The sequence below is a fragment of the Rosa chinensis genome, chromosome 1 (assembly GCF_002994745.2).
Source record: "Rosa chinensis cultivar Old Blush chromosome 1, RchiOBHm-V2, whole genome shotgun sequence".
Lineage (NCBI taxonomy): Eukaryota > Viridiplantae > Streptophyta > Magnoliopsida > Rosales > Rosaceae > Rosa > Rosa chinensis.
Window position 1 is genome coordinate 61,156,859 of NC_037088.1, and position 15,911 is coordinate 61,172,769.

General features: G+C 41.1%; 2 protein-coding genes across 2 annotated transcripts; both read left to right on the forward strand.

Annotated features, from left to right (window-relative positions):
- Positions 1 to 7,302: 7,302 nt before the first annotated feature.
- LOC112171273 (disease resistance protein RPP2B) lies at positions 7,303 to 8,435 on the forward strand (the record flags this gene model as incomplete). The annotated part of the gene is made up of 2 exons (XM_024308482.2): positions 7,303 to 7,851; positions 7,950 to 8,435. Coding segments are annotated over exons 1-2 (576 nt in total), but the record flags the coding sequence as incomplete, so codon positions are not given.
- LOC112188514 (probable WRKY transcription factor 38) lies at positions 8,427 to 9,882 on the forward strand. The gene is made up of 3 exons (XM_024327676.2): positions 8,427 to 8,700; positions 8,804 to 8,908; positions 9,401 to 9,882. The coding sequence occupies exons 1-3, from the start codon at positions 8,453 to 8,455 to the stop codon at positions 9,672 to 9,674; spliced, it is 627 nt and encodes a 208-aa protein (XP_024183444.1). The 5' UTR covers positions 8,427 to 8,452; the 3' UTR covers positions 9,675 to 9,882.
- The last annotated feature ends 6,029 nt before the right edge of the window (positions 9,883 to 15,911 follow it).

The following is a 15,911-nucleotide window of genomic DNA, read 5'->3' on the forward strand; positions in this document are numbered from 1 at the left end:
CGGGTCAAAATTTGAGAAAATTTCCTTCATGAAAGTTGTAGTGGACGTTAAACCGAGCGCGTGCATATGTGGTACGTAAAAATCGGAGTTCGTATGCGAAACTTATAAGTGAAAATATAAGATTACTGTTTATGGTAAATTAGTATATATATTTAAAAATTTACTGTGGTAGATCAGTTCTACCACTTTCTCTCTCTCCTCTCCGTTTCTCTCTCTCTCCTCTGCACCTCCGGCCACGTTTCAATTCCGGCCACCTGGGAGCGAACCGCGACCACCGTTGGCTTCCTCTCCTCCTCCTGGACACGCCTGCGGTGGTAGCTCGTCGAGTCTTGGTCGGAAAATGGCGAACCAAGGCCGAGAAGTTTACTGTAGCAAATGACTGTTGACCACAATTCCGGCCACCTCCGGCGACAAAGCCAGGCTTTTTAGAAGCGTCTTGAGGCGTACTTGAAGCTCCCCAAATATCTTGAAGCGATTTGCAGCGTGGAGGAAGAAAGCATAATTAGAAAATTTTACACTACTTCGGTTTGCTTAATTGTTCGGCCACTTAGAGGTATTTTCTGACTTGGCCACAGTTATGAAAGACGCTTAGAATGTTGAGTTGATGATGTTGGTAAAATTTGGTAGCCAGATATGGTGGTTGACCGGTGGCACGTGGGGCCCAGCGCAGCTGCCTGTGGCGGCGCGTGAGGGCGCGTCCGGCCATTCCTGGTGAGTTGTTTTGGTCTATTGGATAGTATATATTGTTACTAATTTATGGATAAGTGTTTGGTGGAAATTGGAGGGGGTTTGGATATTAATCGAAATTTCTGAAATAAGTTCAATAGTTTGGTTATTGATTTATGAGAATTCCACAATCGGATTTCTCTCAGCTTTGCCCTAGAAACCTTCAATTAATGAATTGGTACTAATGGTGAAGTTTGGGTTAAATTGGAGAAGAAATGAAAATGTTGATTTATGAGGATTTGATGTGGGAATTGTATTTAATTTCTGGATTGTTATTCGCGAATTATAATTGTGTACAGGGCGACGTGCCGAGCTACTGCTCGACGTAGGAAACCGGTAGCGTGGTCCCCTAAATAGTACTGTGAGTGGACATTTATTTTAAATTAATTGTGCATGCAGTATATTAGCATTTTTCCGATTGAGATTTAATTTATAATTTGAATTATTGAGTTTTATGGTTTTATGAGATTTAGTTTATCAAGATTTATTTATGGATTACGAGATTAGTATTGAAATTCCTTCCCGAGGGCTTTTAGTAGATTTTTGAGATAGTCATTCATGAGTTATTGAGTTGAGGAATGATTTTCGGGAAGTGACTGATTCAGAAAATATTATGAGAATTATGGATTTCGAATATCGGTTTTTATGAGGATTCACGAGTACAAATGTTTCATTGAATTTTTTAGCATGATTGAATTATCGAAATTTATTGAGCTTTGAGCTCCGTACTTATCAACCTTGAAGTTAGATTGAGTTTTCTTTCCGAAAGCATTTATTGATTTACATGGTATTTGATTTTATGCTTTCGAGGACGCTTTCGAGGATTTATTGAGATTTTGAGGTTATTTTCAGTTTCTTGAGGAGGCTATTCAGTTTATTAAGGAGGCCAGTTTTGGCGCATGCGTATCTTACCTAGTTGGCAGTCCCTTCTAGGTAATAGTCTGGTTGGCAGTCCCTTCCAGACTACAGCCCGGTTGGCAGTCCCATCCGATGCGTCACCTGGTTGGCATTCCCTTCCAGATGACATGAGGTAGTTAGTCGGCAGTCCCGTCTACTACCTGTGGTTAGTCGGTAGTCCCGTCTACTACCGGTGGCTAGTTGGCAGTCCCTTCTATCCACTGCCTCCTATTCCGGTTGGCAGTCCCTTCCGATGCGTCATCTGGGTGGCAGTCCCTCCTAGATGGCATGAGATGACTAGACAGCAGTCCTTTCTAGTCATCAAACGAGCCTCATGGAAATGATGTTTTTATAAGGATTGAGGATGAGATTTTAAGAGATTTCAAGATGTTCTTGTTACGTGATTGAGATTTCAGTAAAGAGGATGATTAAGAGTGTTTTCAAGATTGTTACTGCATGCGAGATTTTAGAGAATAACTTGGGAAAGCATTATGTTTTACTTATACATTCGAAAGTACTTATTTTTCGTCTACTCACTCTAACGGTTTTTAAATGTTTTTCCCTGGGCCCTTCGGTTTTAAATGCCCAGTTTGCAGGCCAGTTTAGCTTGAGATCGAGCGTACTTGGGGTTGAGGCATAGCTGTCATAGCTTCCGCATTATAAAAGTATTGGTCGTTTATCTTGTATTCTACCTTCTTGTACGCCTAAAAAATAGATTGCTCTGATAACTCTTGAGATTAATATTCTTAAGTATCAGAATTGTTTGTGAAATAGGAGATGTTGTGATATAGGGAGCAGGGTGGCTCCAGGAGAATAAGGATGAATGATTTAGAAGTGTAAATGCTTTTCTACAGGTTTTGGGTTGTCCATTTTTAGGGGAACTTCTGTCAAATTTTTGGTAGAATTTCTTCTAAGGTGGGCCCCGCAGGGCCTCTTCAGATTTCAGGGTGAAATCCGGGGCGGGTCCTGTCACCTAACCCGGATCTTATGTTCAACCGAACATCTACAAAGCATGCTCAAGCAGTTATCTTGATGCGACGCCATATGGACAAGGCACTCAGATTGGAGTATATGTCGATCAAGGATGCAAGAGAGCTATGGGTAGCGCTAGAAGAGCGCTTTGGCAATGTCCAAGATTCTCTCTTCCCTAACTTGAAGGTTCAATGGAGCAATCTGCGCTTTGCTGACTTCAAGTCTGTTGCTGAATATAATTCAGAAGCTCTTCGCATACAGTCCATGTTGAGGTTTTGTGGACAACCTGTCACAGAGCAAAAGCTAATTGAGAAAACTCTCTCCACCTTCCCCGTTTCAGCCATTGTGGTATCAAAGCAATACCGTACTGAAGTCAATGCTAGACGGATCACGAGGTTTCATCAACTTATCAATATTATATCAGTTGCTGAGAAACATGACAACATACTCGTGAGGAATTATAATTCAAGGCCCATTGGAACTAAGAGCGTTCATGAGGCGAATTATAATGCACCCAAAGGAGGGCGCAAGGAGCGGTACCCTAAGAATGGGGGACATGAGGGACGTATGAGCCCATATAACCGCCCTAACCAGGAAGGAAACCGCAAGTTTGGTGTAATTACACGTGGTGGTAATGCCACACGTGGGAGAGGGGGTCGTGGTATCCCTAGTCGTAATGGTGGCTTAATGGGTCGTGGTGGTGGCACCAACCCTCCTAGGGAACGCCCGCAACGTGCACAACGTGCACCTCAATTAAAGGGAGGCAACCGCAATGATGAGTGTCATCGATGTGGATCAATTGAGCATTGGTTCAAGCAATGTAAGGCAAGTGAGGTACTAGCTGCAAGCTACAAGGCATATAGGGACATGAGAGAGCAAGAAGTGTACCTTGCAGAAGAAGAAGATGGTGGAGATGTCAATCTCACCATAGAGGACTTCAAAGCTGAAGATGAAGTGCACATGGATGCAACAGACTTTGATTAGATTAGTCCTTTTTATTTTTCCAAGAACTTTTGTAATGGCAATTTGCCTTAGTCAATAAATGACAATTGTCTTAAACTCTTTCTTATGTGGCGGACCCAATAAAATGTGATGTCTAGGAAAGTCATTGAGATTCTTGGTACTTAAGAGAGCCTCGCTCCACCAACATCCCTCTCTACTTTCCTGGTCATATTTGATTGGAGTTACCAAACGGATAGAGTGACTACAATGTGTCTTACTTTGATTTGATTTTGGATTAGACTTTGGAAACTTTGATGTAATCATTGGCTATTAATAAAGTGTCAATTCTTTTACTTAATGTCTTGGACATACCTTAATTCGAACTTTATAGAGCCAATGGTTTTCATGTGGAAACACATTATGAGAATGGACAGAGTTCCTTTGCATCACCTCTAATGACTACGGACATAAACGAGTATTAGAGAAACTTATGTGTCGCTCTAGTGGGTTGTATGCAACCACTATTTGAGTTATTGAATCCAACTATGTCATGAGAGACGACTTATGAGATTTTGACACATATAAGCTTTGACATGATGACCCGTGTATTAAAGACTTTACACGGACATCCATTTTCAGAATGAAGAAAAGTAAGAACCAAGAATTGGTTTGAGGAGCTGCACATGCGCCTCATGGCGCCATGATTGTGCAAAGACAGGCCATACATGGCCAGTGCCGCCTACCCCCTGCGGCAAATACATGGCATTGACGCCATAAACTCCTCTCTCTACTTCTCAAGTCTATTGTGACACTATGGCTTCACCAAAACCTTTATTGGTTGATTATAAAGCCCATGTTTCATTCTGTAAAGCCTGTTATTTAGGATTGAGACCATCCTATGCAAAGGAAATTGAGGAAATAATTCCATTCTTACAAAGAATCTAAGGGAATTCTATGGATTTGATCAACCAACTTGGGGACCATATAGATGTTATATGGTGTTGATTGATACGCAAACACGCTGGTCACGTGTTGTGCCATTATCCACTCGTAATGCTGCTTATACTACACTCCTAGCACATAACATATGGCTATGGGCTCACTACCCAGATCATCTCATTCAGTCAATTTGACTTGATAATGCTAGAGAGTTTACATCGACAGTTTTCGATGACTATTGCATATCATTGGGTATTGATATCAAGTATCATGTTCCCATGTACACACCCAATTGGTCTCGAGGAAAAGCCACCATTAAACGACTACAATGGTAGCCCGGACATTGGTAATGCGGCCAATATTTCCGCTTGGGTTATGCAATAACGCATGCAGCTACGCTAATTCGTCTACGACTCATAGCAGTCACTCAACTTTTATTTGCGTTACAGCTAGTGACTGGGTTCGAGTTTAATATCTCGTATTTATGCATATTTGAGTATGCAGTTCATGTGCCAATTGCGTCGCCACAGCGCATCAACATGAGTCATTGCAACGAATGCATATATATATATATTTGTTGGACATGAGCCTCCAACTATAAGTCCGCTATGTAGAACCCTTGACAGGCGATCTCTATTTCGCTGGATTTGCGAATTGTCACTTTGATGAGACAGTCTTCCCGTCGTTAGGGGGAGATTAGAACGTCAATGTTTAACAAGAACGACAGGAATTGTCGTGGTCTGTCCCCACTATGTCTCATCTTGATCCCCTAAAAGTGACGAGATCACATATACCTGCTGCAAACATGCCTGCAAGGATTGATGTCCTCACAAGAGGACATGGTGCCACCCAGAGAAGATGGGTACTGCACCACTACCATGGATGGTAGTATGGTGACGCCACAAAGGTGGCATAATTGCGTCATAGGCCATGGGTTCCGCTAGAGAGAGTAGGAGACCCATAGGTTCGATGGATTCTCGCCCTAAGAAGAGAGCGAGTTTGGCACAACTTGATCCATTGATCATTGATACTCAAAATCCGTCTCATGAGAATATCTTGGATTGTGGTTATGTCCAAGAGACATCGTTGGGGGACGCCTCAATGTTAGAACCAATTCCTAAGAATATAGAGATCTCTACGAACTACACTAGTGTACATGAGGACGTGGAATTATTGAGACCAATGACATCGAACCTTACTCCGTTGAAGAATGCCAACGTAGAGAAACTTGGCCTAAATGGAAAGATGCGATCCAGGTTGAATTGGATTCACTAACGAAGAGGAAGGATTTCTGCCTGAGATGCCAACACCTCCTAACATAAAATCTATTGACATTAACAGGTCTTCGTTAGATAGCGTGATGAGAAAAAGAGATGGCAATCTCGCCTTATGGTGCAAGGTTTCTCACAACGCCCTGGAATCGACTACGATAAGACATATTCTCTCGTAATGGATGTCATTGCACTCCACTACCTTATCAGTTTGGTAGTTTCCAAATAACTGAACATGCAGCTTACGAATGTGGTCACTACGTATCTCTATGGGGATCTAGATACGGAATATAATTAAGGTTCTTGTGGACTTTATTTACCCAAGTCAAGTGGCTCTAGACCACGGAGCGCATTTGCAACGAGGTTGAAATGCTCACTAAAATGACTACTTGATTGGGAAGTGATATGATGAACTATGCCCACGCGTTTCCATGACAAGTTCCGGATTTGCAATTGTCGCTGTTTATGTTGATAAACATAATTGGAACCCTTGAGAGTTTAGGGAAACCGCTGAACACCTGAAATCCGAGTTTGAGAGGAATGACCTTGGGAGAACACGGTTTTGTCTAAATTCAGAACTTGTATACCGTGTCAAGAGACATTTTTGATAAAGTCAAAGATGCACCATGGTCGTCAGTAGTCTTGGCCCTAAAAGGGATCCATTTCGTCCCAGGGATGATGACGAAGACGTGTTAATAGCAGAAGTGCTTATTTATGTACAATAGGCGCATTATTGTACTTAGCACAATACAAGACCGGACACCTCAATTATTATGAACTTGTTGGCTAGATATAGCCCCGCGCCAACGCAACTCCATTAGAATGGTATAAAGACAATCTTTCGATATTTGAGAGGTACGATTGATATGGGCTTGTTCTATCCCTACAGAAAAAGAGACGACGGAAGTGTGGGATCGGACCCCACAAGGCAAAATGCCACCTTCCGTGCTCCTCCTCCCCTCCATCGAAATGACAACAAGCATTTCTAAATATTGAAGTGAACCAAATCCGATCAGAGGATAATGTAGCGGACTTATTTACTAAGTCGTTACCAAAATCCACTTTCGAGAAACATGTAAAGAGCATCGGATTGAGAAAGTTATCCGAACTCCCATGATTGTAGCAATCAGGGGGAGATATTGACATCAGGGGGAGGCATGATGTCTACATGTTCGATCTCGAAGAGTGAAGGACGTGTTGTGCTCTTTTTGTCCTTCGACCAGGGTTATTTTTGTCCCACAGGGTTTTTGTTACCTGGCAAGGTTTTTAACGAGGCAACAATTAAAGCGTCATCACCAAGTTTGAGCGGCACAAGGGGGAGTGTTGAAGGATATCGACATAATGTGTGCCTCTACAAACTAGGGTTTAGAGTTGTAATAGGAATGTGTTTTAGGTATTCAATTGTAATCGGATTCGATTACCTTTTGGGTACCTTGTAACTCCCTATTTAAAGGGCTCCTATTATCAATGATAACACACAATTCTATTCTCCTACAACAAGTTGGTATATCTTAAAGATCTCACTCTCTCTGGGTGCTCAAAGCTCTATCATTTGCCTGAGAACTTGGGTAATTTAGAATCTTTGATATGCCTTGAAGTAGAAGGAAGCGGTATAAGAGAACTCCCAGTTTCTGTCTTATGCTTGAAAAGGCTGAAAACATTATCATGTGATGGATGCAGAGAAATGACGATGCCCTTTTCATCATGGTCATCATCAATTGAAGAATATTGTAGTTACTCTGGTCTGCTACATCTTGATTTAAGTGACAGTAATCTTTGGGAATTATCGGATGGTATTGCTCAATTGTCCTCATTGAAAACCTTAGAGCTGCGCGGAACCAACTTGGAGAGCTTACCTGCAACGATGAATCAACTGCGCTGTTTGACGCGTCTTGAATTGGAAGCTTGCAAGAGGCTGAAATCAGTACCAGAGCTTCCATCAACTATAAATTAGATAGATGCTCATGACTGCAGCGCATTGGAAACCGTTGCAAAACCAAATACTCGTTGCTCTATGAATCTTTGCTTCACATTTTCTAATTGCCTCCAGCTGGTACAAACGAATCTATTCAGAGATATTGTGGAAACTCATTCTCATTACCAGGTTCCGATCTTCCACTCAAAAACACCCATTGACTCACATACTAACATGTACAAAAGCACCGTTAAACAAGTAAACCATTGCTTGTTTCTCTGTTTCAGGGTAATTATCAACGTCCACTTTCCTTTAATATGTCTCTTCCCGGAAGTGAAATTCCTGATTGGTTCAATTATCAATGTAGGGGATCCTCACTAACTGTACAGCTACCCCCAAATTGGTTCGATGATAAGTTTTTGGGGTTCGCTATATGTGCTGTTAGCGACTTCAAGGGTTCTCAGAATTATGCATCTGATCTATCCGCTCTATGTCATTGTGGCTTAAAAGGAAATCATGGTGAGAGCAGTTTCAGTTTTACTTTGCTTGATTGGGGTTTCACTACTGACAGAATCCTCGAGGCGGATCATATGTTCCTGGCATATTTGCCATGGTCTGAATATCGCTTCACTGAAGAGGGAAAGCTGGTCAATGAACAGTATTTCACTGAGGCCACATTTGAGATTGTAGTAGAAAATAGAGTTGATAGACATGTTTTCGGGACAGTAATGAACCGCCATTGCATCACTAGTTGTCTAGTTGTGGAGTTTGTTTCTTTCATAGTAATTACATGGAGGAGCATAATGTAAGCATCACGGAAACCAAATCTCATCATGACAGCTGTGACATCCTTTCGGTCAGTAGGACAGGAAAGGAGGGCGCTGGGGTGCAGTTGGAGGAGTCTCTGGCACTGGTGATGCTTCCTGGGGTAGAAGCATTCTCGAGGTGGGAATGGCCCCCGAAAGTGGACCGGAGCTCTGCCAGCGAGAGCAAGAAGAGGCCAGGTTTGAAGGATCAGAGCAATTCCTACAAGAGAAGGTCAATTATAGTTACTCTGTCACCATCACTGATTATTGATCACGACCACTATATTCCCGTCATTTCAATGTTTGGCTGTTTGTTTTGTGTTCTTGATTTGCAGAAAGAATTCAGAGTCATGGACAGTGGTCTCACCTGAACTAACTGACGACGGTCAGGCTTGGAGAAAATATGGCCAGAAGATGAATCTGAATTCTCGACATCCTAGGTTTGTGTATTTTTTTCTTCAAGAAAATGGAAATAAATATAAATTGGTCTTTTCTTCTTTAGGCTTGTTTCACTGCTAAAGTATAATCAAACCTAAAGAAGTTAATGAATGTAGGAAGTCCATTCCAACTACAGAGGTATAGAGTTTTTCTGCTTAATTGTTGTTTGTGTTGTTCTGGTGCGTTTTGCTCTCACTCCCAACACCCCCCCTCCCAGAGAGATTTTTATGCTTCCGACATGTGAGCAGAATGGTTGAAAAAAATGGGAGTATGTACATGGTAAAAATTTTGTAATTAGGAGGGATAAATACTAGTACGCTCTGATTCTGTATATTGCAACATATCATGAGTAATTTATGATGTACTCGTGCTGTAGCCTTTATTTTTCTTAAAAAGGACTGTTACTGACAATTGAGTGATATACTATGTCAGACACAATTTAGTAGTGAATCTATCAATCTAACATTCATTATCTAATTTGTCTTGGTTGGCAGATGTTACTTCAGGTGTACCCACAAGTATGATCAGGGTTGCAAGGCAACCAAACATGTTCAACAACTCCAAGACACCATGTACAAAACCACCTATTATGGAAACCACACATGCAGAGACATAATCAAGGGTCCACAACTTATCATGGGCGCCTCCGACCCTCATAAATATTGGTGGATACCTAATCATCAAACTACTGTTAGCTCAGAAGCTGGGTCGATCACAAATTACAATAAGAAGGATCATCAGGGTAGTCATTTCTCTAGCTCATCGTAGATGATTCCACTGACTGGTGGAGAAAGAAGAGTAAGGAGGAACAACGTTGAGTCATATGACGGTCACTTATCCATGTGGTTCTGCAGTTATACTAATGTAAGAATGAGCCATGCACATTATCCAAAAGAAGACTCGGGCAATATCTATCGTCATTATCATGTGAAATAGCCACTGATTTAGAACTGTTATTGTATGTTGATCATAATACCTTAATTAGAACAGGCTTTGATGGATTGGATTCTTCACAGGACATATTCCCAGATATTGCATGCTTTTGTAGTGGAATGTACAGAGGCTATGTGTTAGTATACCTTTATTTTAACAAAACAACTCTACCCATAAAAGCCCAAATTTGAAGCCCAAGACCTCTATTATGGTTGTCTTGCTGTGGAAGATCAAGGTTAAAGAACAAAAGTTGTCCTTCACACTAAGCTCATGCATGGCATCTATTGGTCCTAATTTGTTACAAAGTTATGGTTTTTTCAATGGCTTCCATTCTTGTGTCAGCCATGATTAAGAGATTTGGGGGTTGGCTTCTAAAATTGGTTTTTCGAATTGAAATTAAGGGGTATGGGTTTACCTTTGTAATATGAAATTAAGAGAGTGGCTTTATCTACTCCAACTGAGTTTAAGGAGCCTCCTGTGAACTGATTTTCTTCCTTCTCTATATATATTGAAACTCTGTTCCTTCTTTTGTATTGAAAATAGTTTTGGTTTTTAATCCATTTGCTACTCAAAAGTAATGAGTTTTCTATTTTTTAAAGTGTCCTATTCCATGTTGAAAACAATTTGAAAAACACAAACCACTCATTCATGCTTATTTATCTCTTGCATCCCATGAGGTCATTTGGGTTCTGCAAGCTTCAAAGGTGAAATCTCCAAGAAGAACTTGCTGTGTTCATAGCTTGAGATTTCTAAATATATCACTAGTATAAACATTTAGCAAGGAGCGATTACACACAGCCTAGTGAGTCAATCTAGGAAGGATTGCTGCGTTCAGTGCAATCCTTGTGTTGTAAACTTGTAATATGTTTTTCATTAGTGATTTGGTTATGGTCTTTCGAGAGTTAAAGGTTACGCAGATGTTTTCCCTCGATAGAGTTTTACAGCTTCAACAAAACATGTGTTCTATACTGCTTTAGTTGGCTTGTTTGATTTTACATACATTCTGTTCAATATCAGTACTCAGGATTGATCATCTATTTGCAATCCCTGAGAAATTTTTGAATGAAAAAATTGGTTGTGAGCCTATCACCCCCCTATAGGCTCCTTCTAGGATCTTCACTATGTAACCAAAATTCTGGAAAGTTGTGGCTTTTATCCCATATTAGACCCGGAGTATGTCTTGTTTCAAAACTTCTTCATTCACTAATGATATAAAGCCCCTTTGCCTGTTCAGAAAACCATAGAGAGAGATGAAGTCTGTCTTAACTAATGAAAGATGTTGTTTTCCAGTACAAATGAATGAGAGCAGTGCTTTGCAGCTTTAAGCATTTCTCGGAGTTATATCATTAGAAAAGGAAGTTGATAGTTGCTCGACCCATATGGCTTTATAATGAATCTAAGTTTTGAAGTTTTCAATAATTGATTTATTTCTATTTCTTCTTCTTATATACGGTTTTTCTCATCAACAGTGTTTGAACACTTGTGAGACTTTTAGGATGATACATGAACCTTAACTTATTTTTCCTTATCAACGTTGTATCTCTGTCCAATTTCAATAACAGAGCCGTTCAAAAGAAGCACATGCTACGCATGTGACTTGGTTTTTAAGGACAAAATTGTCTTATTACACTTTACGGGAAAAAAAATCTACATGATATCAGAAATTGAATCCGAAGCTGCTGTGTGGGCTGGTCTGAGGGTTGTCGCCAACCCAAACCTTAAGTCATCGTCGCTGCTGCGAGTCTGAGGGCTGAGTCCATTCACGGTTGCTCATTGGCCTTTTGAAATTTGGGCCGAGAATTAAGGAGAGTCCTCTTCTCCTACCTCTGTGTTGATTGCTTGCTGGGACTTATTAGACTAAATGGAAAGAAGCTTCGCGAATGTGGTCAATGCCAAAGATATAGACGAAGTGCTCGCTCTTTTTCTCGAGATGCGGCGGCGTGACAAGGTGAAAAATGGAAAACTTTCTTCTCCTTTTGTCGGCGACAACGAGCTCAATACTGCTCCTCTGCTTGGTACGACGGAGTTTTGGGGTTGTTAAAAGCTTCGGTCTTTATTGACCCAAAAAAAAAGCTTCAGTCTTTTGTTCTCCCAGTTGGATTGTTTTGGTGTTGATTTTGATGATGGTTTTGTGTAGAGAATCATAAGATGATCTACAAGATTAATGGGTCGGTGGCGCCAGAGCGGAGGAGCAGAGTGGATGAGTTTTTGAACTTGGAGAATGAGAAATTATAGTACGATCGGCGGTGAGTGAGTTGATGTTAAATACGAGTTCGTAAATAAATTATGTTATAGTTCTTCAACCCGGAAAACATTGGGTTTTCATCTTCCATCACTCATCTTCCAAGGATCTTAGCCTTGGTATCCAGCAAATATCAAAACCCATCACTCTCGAGGTCCAGAGCACCGATAACATGAGATCCACAGTTCAATGAAGACATCCCACAATCCCACAATCCCAAACATTTTCATCTTCCTCTCCAATTGTTCAATTGAGATAATGCAGCTTGATTAAAAAGAGAAAGAAGAGAGGTAATAAGTCCCATTTGGTGCGGTGCGGCTGTTCACAAGCCTCTATTAATGAAACTGCTAAATACAAAGGGAGGGGGGGGACATTGAGCCTAAACCCCTGATTACAATAAGCATCTAGAGTACGTCCCGAAATGATATCACGAGTCTCTATAAAATACATGTATTCAAACAAGCACCAATTAGCAAAGAGTGCATTATTGACTACTCCATTTACTTTGACATAGCGGTGATATACCGGAAAGATAACTTGATTACAACGAAGCATAATTACCAAAAACTCGTCTTTCCCACTATATATGTTGCCGCCTATGAAGAAATTCGATGACACTCAGTTTCATCCTGCCACTAGGATGATGCGACCATTTAACAATGGAACACCGTCTCTCTAGGCCAGATAAGGCACTTAGAGTGCACACACAGGCATTCAACCACACTAGCCCTATCAGAAGCATGCAAGGATTTATTACACACCAAAGACGCGACAAACATAAGCCACTAATGTAAATAAAACAATAAACATAAATAAAATAGCTAGCCTAGGCTGGGCCCAATAGAAAGGACCAAACCCAAGTAGTAAACCAGGAGAGAGGAGGCCCACCAACTTCCAACCACACTTGGCCCAGCCCACCACAACACCCATCGCCAATCCCTTCGCCGCGCCGCTCTACCCTCTCTGCCCCACCTCCTTCGTCGACCCGTCATAGCCTTCACGCTATAGAGAAACAGTATCATAGATAGCATTCAAACCATGGAGAAGCACACACTTCTTCAAGCCAAGGAGAAGTGTCGTGTTAGGGAAGTAGCCCTAACAATTAATATGTAAGAAATGCAAACTGAAACGAAGAAGGAATAAAAGGTTTTTCATAGATAGCTGCTCATTACATCAGTTTCCTATTTATACTACTATGGAAGCTAGCAGATCATGACACTTGTCAGTGATCGAATGATTAAAGGAAAACCCTAAGCAACAAAACCCTATCTGCTATAGCCACGTGCAGCACATGTGCACGATAAAAAAGAAGACAAACCAAGCTTAAGCACGAAACGGTGCGTATCGAAAATCAACATTACTATTCCTAGATCAACAGGGAAGTCCACTCGGCAGAATCATAACATTACTCCTTTCTGCAAAAGAAACTTGACCTCAAGTTTCATGCATTCCAATCAAAGTCCGGGTACCTGTGCATAATATCTTCAACATACTCCCATGTGGCCTCCTTAGGCATGGTCCCTACCTACTGAATTAGCCATTGAGTAGCTGCAGAGCCTCTCTTTTTGACCATTCTAGTCTGTAGGATAGCAGTAGGTTCCCATTTAGTACTTGTTGGATCACTGATAGAGGGTAGCTGATCCTCAATCCTCACAGAGTCACCCACTTTCTTTTTTTAGCAAGGATACATGAAACACATCATGAATTTTGGAGGTAGGAGGCAACTTTAGTCTGTAGACCACTTGTCCAATCTTTTCAATGACCTCAAAGGGACCATAGTACCTAGTAGATAACTTGTGGAAGGAGTGCATTGAGTTATGCTTGTAAGGCTACAGCTTGAGGTAGACTAAGTCCCCCCCATCACGAATGCTCTCTCAAAATGTTTTTTTTATAATTTTTTTTTTTATCATAGAACCCTTTCATCCTTGACTGAGCTTTCACCAAGTTGTTTTTTAGGACAGTCATCAGTGCATCTCTTGCTCTCAATTGTTGGTCAACCTGTGCAACAACTGTGGAGCCCGGTAGATAGGGAATGATTGTAGGAGGGGGGTAGCCATAAAGTGCCTCAAATGGAGTCATCTCAATGGCAGAATGGTAGGTAGTATTATACCACCATTCTGCCCAAGGAAGAGCTTGCACTCACTGATGTGGTTTCTCACCAATCACACACTGGAGATATTGTTCAAGTGTCCTGTTTAGATTTTCTGTCTGACCATCTGATTGGGGATGATAAGCTGAGGATTTGCTTAATTTGGAGCCCTGCATTTCGTAAAAAGCTTCCCAAAACAAGCTCAAAAATATGGGGTCCCTATCAGAGATTAACTTTTCGGGCATGCCATGCAATTTAAAAATCTCATGCACAAACACCTTAGCTAAAGAAGCAGTTGTGTATGGATGAGAAAGAGGGATGAAGTGTGCATATTTGGTCAAGGTGTCAACAATCACCCAAATAGCCGTTTTACCTTCAGATTTTGGTAAAGCATCAATGAAGTCCATTAAGATAGCACTCTATGCTTTCTCTGGGATGGGTAATGGCTGCAGCAACCCAGGAGGTCTTGTAGACTCATAATGGTTTCTCTGACACACCTCACATGCAGACACAAACTCCTTGATGTCATGGTGCATTCTTGGCCAAGCAAAAGTCCTTAGTATTCTCTTGTAAGTTCTAGACCTCCCTGTGTGTCCTCCCAACAAGCCTTCATGGAACTCGGCTATTATTCTTTTTCTCCACTCATTAACTTGAGGTACAAAAAGTCTATTCCTATAAAGTAGCTGAGAGTTGTTGATAGAAAAATGCTTCTTACCTGTGGGGTTCTGCTGTAGTGCCAGCATGATTTCCTGGCTTTCACTATCTTTTTCACAAGCCTGTTTGATCTCTAGCATGTAATCATGCACAGGTTGAGGGACTCCAATGACTGCTGTTAAACAAGCACCTCTAGAAAGTGCATCTGGGGCTGCATTATGCTTTCCAGCCTTGTAGTGTATTGTATAGTCATACCCCAATAATTTAAGAAGCCATTCTTGTTGTGCAGGAGTAGTAATCCTCTGATTTAGGAAATGGTCAATAGTCCTGTGGTCAGTAAAAATTTTGAAATGATTGCCAAGGAGGTAGGGTCTCCAATGTTGCACAGCAGAGACCACAGCTAGCATTTCTTTATCATACACTGGTAGAGCCAAGTGCCTTTGAGCTAGTGCTTTGCTCATGAAAGAAATAGGATGGCCTTCCTAAGAAAGTACAGCTCCTATACCTCTATCACAAGCATCACACTTAACAATAAATTCTTTGGAAAAATCAGGAATTACTAACACTGGTGTACTGATCAAAGTCTGCTTCAATTCTTCAAAAGCAGCTATAGCCTTTTCACTCCATTGGAAGCCATCTTTTTTAAGCATATCAGTTAAGGGTTTTGTGATCATTCCAAATCCCTTAACAAATTTCCTATAGTATCCTGCTAGCCCCAAAAACCCTCTTAATTCTTTAAGAGTTTTTGGTTGAGGCCAATGCTTGATGCAATCAATTTTGGCAGGGTCAACATCCACCCCATTTTCACTGATCACATGTCCCAAATATTCAACCTTGTGTACTCCGAAGCTGCACTTACTCTTTTTGACTTTCAAGGAATGTTGTTGTAATATTTTGAAGACCAATTCCAAATGCTTCAAGTGTTCTTCTAATGAGGAGCTGTAAACGAGTATATCATCGAAGAATACCAATACAAACTTCTGGAGATAATCCTTTAAAACATCATTCATCACCGATTGGAAAGTTGACGGGGCATTGGTTAAGCCAAATGGCATGACCAAGAACTCATAGTGTCCTGAATGAGTCC

Bases quoted from the DNA above. Each gene is read 5' to 3' on its own strand.
- LOC112188514 (XM_024327676.2), top strand. From the start codon at position 8,453: ATGGAGGAGCATAATGTAAGCATCACGGAAACCAAATCTCATCATGAC. The intron at 8,701-8,803 runs GTCAATTATAGT...CTTGATTTGCAG, and splicing joins AGCAATTCCTACAAGAGAAG to AAAGAATTCAGAGTCATGGA. The intron at 8,909-9,400 runs GTTTGTGTATTT...CTTGGTTGGCAG, and splicing joins CTGAATTCTCGACATCCTAG to ATGTTACTTCAGGTGTACCC.